At 30.8% G+C, this 5,066-nt stretch overlaps 1 protein-coding gene across 4 annotated transcripts; it reads right to left on the minus strand.

Annotated features, from left to right (window-relative positions):
- Nucleotides 1-2,158: 2,158 nt before the first annotated feature.
- Nucleotides 2,159-4,584, minus strand: LOC7469883 (uncharacterized). Of its 4 annotated transcripts, XM_024590896.2 has the most exons (6): nucleotides 4,305-4,584; nucleotides 4,038-4,168; nucleotides 3,651-3,891; nucleotides 2,840-3,125; nucleotides 2,575-2,652; nucleotides 2,159-2,467 (listed from the first exon to the last, which is right to left on the minus strand). In XM_024590896.2, the coding sequence occupies exons 3-6, from the start codon at nucleotides 3,887-3,889 to the stop codon at nucleotides 2,414-2,416; spliced, it is 657 nt and encodes a 218-aa protein (XP_024446664.1). In that variant the 5' UTR covers nucleotides 3,890-3,891; nucleotides 4,038-4,168; nucleotides 4,305-4,584; the 3' UTR covers nucleotides 2,159-2,413. The 4 variants fall into 4 exon arrangements, with proteins under 4 accessions (XP_024446664.1, XP_006371162.1, XP_002325840.2 ...); XM_006371100.3 differs by lacking the exon at nucleotides 4,038-4,168; XM_002325804.4 differs by lacking the exon at nucleotides 4,038-4,168 and having other exon boundaries at nucleotides 2,159-2,464; nucleotides 4,305-4,583.
- Nucleotides 4,585-5,066: the final 482 nt, after the last annotated feature.

Raw genomic sequence — 5,066 nt, forward strand, 5'->3', positions numbered from 1 at the left:
GTGTGGCGCGTGTAGGCTTGTGGTGGTCAGATTGTCGCTAATAGTCATTTTTTTCTTTTCTTTTTGGCTCTCTTCTAACAGCTAAAGTACATCATTGTCCTCTTTGTTATTTGATTTCAATTTCAATCACCATTCAATTTAAATTCTTATTTCGTTCTTATTTCTTTTATAGAAGTTTTTTTTTAATTTAGTCCTTCAATTACAATTTCTCATATGTTTTGTTTTTCATTTTAGTCCCTTTTTTAATTTCTTATTTCATTCTTATTCTTTTTTAGTTTTGAGTTCTCATTCTTTTAATTTCTTATTTCATTCTTATTCTTTTTTAGTTTCAGTCCTCATTCTTTTAATTACTTATTTCATTCTTATTCGTTTTATAGATGTCTTTTTTTTCGATTTAGTCCTACTTTTTATTTCTTATTTTTTTTCTCGACTCTTTTGTCAAGGTTTTTATAGTTTTTAATTTTATCATTCAAATCAAATTTATGAGTTTTTTTTCAATAGTAATAATATTTATTTTAATTTAGTTTCTTTTCTTTTGATTCTTTATTTGTTTCATTTGCCCTTTTGTAAGAGTTTTTATAATTTTTAATTTTATCCTTCAAATCAAGTTTATGATTTTTTTTATTTCAATAATAATAATAATAATAATAATAATAATAATAGTTTTAGTTTCATTTTTAGTTTTAGTTTTAGTTTTAGTTTTTAATTTTATCATTCAAATCAACTTTATGATTTTTTTTAATAGTAATAATATTTATTTCAATTGGGTCCTTTTTCTTTATATATTTTTTTATTTGTTTCCTTTGCCTTTTTGTCAGAGTTTATATAGTTTTTAATTTTATCCTTCAAAACAAGTTTATGATTTTTATTTATTTATTTCAATAATAATAATAATAATAATAATAATAGTGATGGTAATAATACTAATAATGGTAATTGTAGTAATAATAATAGTAATAGTAATAATGATAATGATACTAAGAATATTATTAATAATGATATTACTAATAATGATGATAATGCTAGTAATAGTGGTAATAATAATAATTTATAATGATAGTAATAATTGTGATACTGGTAATAATTATGATAATAATAATAATAACATTGCTAATAGTTTATTATGATGGTTGTAGTGGTTATGATATCAATAATTATAGTAATATTAATAATAATGATATTAGTGGTAGTAATAATAATAATAATAATAATAGTAATAGTAATAGTTGTTATGGCGGTGGTGATAATAATTATAACAATAATATTAACAATAATAATAAGATGATGATAATAATGATAGTAATCATGATAATAATACTAATATTAATGATGATATTACTTATGGGTAATAGTAGCAACAATAATAACTATAATAATAATAACAATAGTGGTAACAATAATAATAACCATGAGAATAATAATAGTGATAATAATAATAGTGATAATTTATTATTTAATATTAAATTTATTTAAAATTGAGTTTTATTTTTTTATTTATTGTATTTTTGATTTAATATTCCGAGTTACTGATTTAAAAAGTTAAAATGGCTTGATAAACAATCATTGAAAACTCATGCTAAGTAAAAATCTAAAATAAAAAATTTAATTCTCTTATATAATCTATTGAAAATTCATGCTAACTAAAAATTCAAAATAAAAAGTTTAAGATTTATTTAAGATTTTTTTTTTTTTATCGGAGCTAATATTTTATTAAAAAAAATCCACGTTTCGACAGCTTTCTGATGCTGCTCACAACATGATTACTACAGCCATTGGCCCATTGCACAAGACTTAAAGTACTACTTTGGTGTTTGGGAAATTTACATGAAAAGGCATCTTATACAGTTGAAACAAAGAACAAAACGAAAACGCACTCTCAAACGAAACCGAAGCTTCATCCACACTAGACACCGCCAGGCCACGCCAAGCCACCTTATTTGACAAGTTTCGACCATATCCAATGCTTCTCCTGTTTGCATATGGTTTCAGGCATGGGAATTAGAGAAGAGAAGGAATCTCTTTGCACTGCTTTTTTCCAGGAAAACAGAAATTTGGAACCAGACATCATTCTTGAAATACGAGAATTGGGAGAGACAATTTCAACAAAAGGCATGGGTGGAACCAGACATTCATGATCGTACTTTGGTTAGAATGGTGGTGGTAATAAACGAAGAGAAAGATTGCTTTTCTCATTTTTCCTTTTATACATTACAGCATCAAGAACAACAAACAAGCCCAGCAGAGACTACTACATTTTTCTATCTTCTCCTAACAAACTCTAGCCACCACCTCCTCCTTGTCATGATCTCCCCCCCCCCCCAAAAAAAAAAAAAAAAAAAAACAAAAACAAGATCCCGAAAATTTGAATAGAAAAAAAAAAATGCCACTGCTGCTAAAACGAATGCCACACATGCTATTCTGAATCGCTTTCCATGCTCCCCATGGCCTTCAAACCTCTTGGTCTCTGCTTTATACGAAAAAGAAGAAGAAAAAGATGAGCAATTCTGCAAGAGAGTTCAAACAAGGAGAGATGGGGATCATTCAGATCTAGAAAAAAGAAGAGCAATTCAATACCTTCTTGGAACTCTTCTTCTCTCTAACTTCATACCTCTCTTGGCACATATCAGTCAACCATGCCCCAGGGCTTACCAGCTGCCACCACCCACCAAAATCCAAAAACAAATAAGAAATCAAAAACCCACCACCATTCAGCAGCAAGAAATAGAAAAGATGAACACCTCAAACAAACCAAAATCAAGATAACCAAACCCAGAAGCCCTTATTTGAAGAAATAAACCCTAGAGATTAAGAGAGCAAAAATTATCATCAGAAGACTTACAAGTAAACTTCTTTGTATAATCTTGGCTCTCTTTTTTGGCCTTTGAGGTAGCTTACACCCCTTCATAGCCATAAAATCTTCCTCTTTTTCTTTGCTTGACAAAGTAGTATATAGTTTAGGCCAAACGTGGGCTTTATCATCTCCATTGTTACCATCCATTGAGACCTTGCCATTCTCATCCAGACCCACTGACCCCCTTGTAGTGTAATAACGATCCTCCTTCTCCGGCGATGATGATTTCCTGTTCTCAGCCACACTGGACCTAAGTACTGCTGCTTCAGAATTCCTGCATCCAACCATATCAACAAAATCAAGAAGGTCAGACCTTCATCATTCACTTTTCAAGCCATAGGTTACTGTTTATTTGGGAATTGGGATCTAAGCAAACAAATACATAAATTTCATCATCCATTTTTTTTTAAAAAAAAATATTTTTGGTTTCTTGTATTTGCTCATCAACCAAAATGGAGATAAGAAGAAACAATCCAACATTTTTTCTTTTACAATTCAGAATTTTCCTTTTGGTAAATTAGAAAAAGGAAAATTAGGATACAAAGACGACATGAGTCATACTGAATGAAATCCAAATTTTATCTTTAACTTTCTCAGCCACCAAACACAAAACAAGAAGCAATCTTCCAACCTCATTTTCTCGGTTGGGACTTTTTAATTCTCTGTTTGGTTGCTGAGAGAATACAAGAAAAACAAAAGTCAGAAAAACTCCTCTAAAAAAGGAAAAAAAGAAAGAGCTAAAAATACCGGGCCAGAAACTTGAAGAACTGGCCTGTTAAGAACACGGAGAAAATCTAACCTTGTGATACGATTAGATTGAAGAAGAGATGTGTCTTTCTCTGTAGTAGCAGAAGAGACCACAAATCTATCAATCCGAGAAGTGATTTTTCTGCGAAAAACACCATCAGATCTCCGTGAAATGATTTGAGGGTCTCTAACTCTAACACATCTAAGCCTCTTTTTATTTCCCCACTGCAAGAAAAACTCGGGCTCTAAACTTTTACAAGAAGCTCTCTGGTTTCTTTCTTCCTTCTCCATATCTGTTACAGAAAACAAGAAACAAAGACCATCCCAGAAGTTAGAACCATATAAAGCCCGAAACTTTGAGTACAACAAAAATAACCCAGATATGAAAATCGGCTGAATTTCAAAACTTTGATGTATAAAATGAGAGAATCAAGTTTACCCAGAAGAGGAAACTTATAGAAATGGCAGAATTGGCTTATTAGAAGCTAAGAGAAAACTGAATTTTGAGAGTGCTCATCAGGGATTTGCTTAATAAAGCATATATGAAGTTGTGTGGTCCAGCTTCAAGATCTAAGAGTGTATAAACAGAAATCAAAAGGAAATCTTTCATAAAACCATTCAAAAAAGACTGACTTGTTAAAAACACCAGATTGAGAGAAGGATAGAAGATGGAGGAGAAAGGACAAGAAGAAGATAATCATCTTACCAATAGATAATTGCATGAGAACTGAAACTCCTTTAAAGCAAATACTATACAATAGTGTTTGCTCTCTTTATAAAGAAAGAAAGAAGCAAGGTTTCTCAAAAACAAAACAAGAGAAATCCAAAATCTCTCTCTATCTCTATGAGAGAACCACAAGCAGGCAAATTACCTTTGCTCCTTTGTGTTTGTGTTCTCTCTCTCTCTCTCTCTCTCTCTCTCTCTCTCTCTGTTTTGCTCTCTCTCTCAAACTAAGCGACTCTTCTTTGAGGGGGGGTGTCTCCTTTCTCCCCGAGTGTGTGTATTTATCTCCCTCTGCCTGTGATTGAAATAACTGAAGATTGATTCTCGAGCGTTGATTGAAAATGTACGGTTTGATGATGGTATTGGCAGACTCTGGGTTCAATCTCAAGGCCCAATGAAATACTAACTTCCTTTGAAATCTAGTTTTTGTTGGGCTTGATGGGGGTTAAGACTTTATGAACCTGGTTTACGAAATTTAGGGTTCTCATGCCATCCCTAAGTCCGCCAATTTTGTAAATTTTAATTTTGTACTTGAAGAGGGAAGTTTGATGAGCCTTGCAAGCACAACTTTAATGGAAACATGATGAAATGAAAACTATGGCACTCAATCCTATCTAGAAGCATGTGATACAAAATGAAATGTGAATCCATTTATCCAAAATAAATGAAATAAAGAGATGCACCAATTATATATATATATATATATATATATATATATATATATATATATATATATATATATTG

Source organism: Populus trichocarpa, chromosome 19 (assembly GCF_000002775.5).
Source record: "Populus trichocarpa isolate Nisqually-1 chromosome 19, P.trichocarpa_v4.1, whole genome shotgun sequence".
NCBI lineage: Eukaryota > Viridiplantae > Streptophyta > Magnoliopsida > Malpighiales > Salicaceae > Populus > Populus trichocarpa.

Excerpts from the sequence above, each read along its gene's own strand:
- LOC7469883 (XM_006371100.3), bottom strand. Across the intron at positions 3,126-3,650 it reads CAATCTAATCGTATCACAAG|GAATTCTGAAGCAGCAGTAC; the intron begins GTTAGATTTTCT and ends GGTTGGATGCAG. Across the intron at positions 2,468-2,574 it reads AGAAGAAGAGTTCCAAGAAG|CAGAGACCAAGAGGTTTGAA; the intron begins GTATTGAATTGC and ends TTTCGTATAAAG.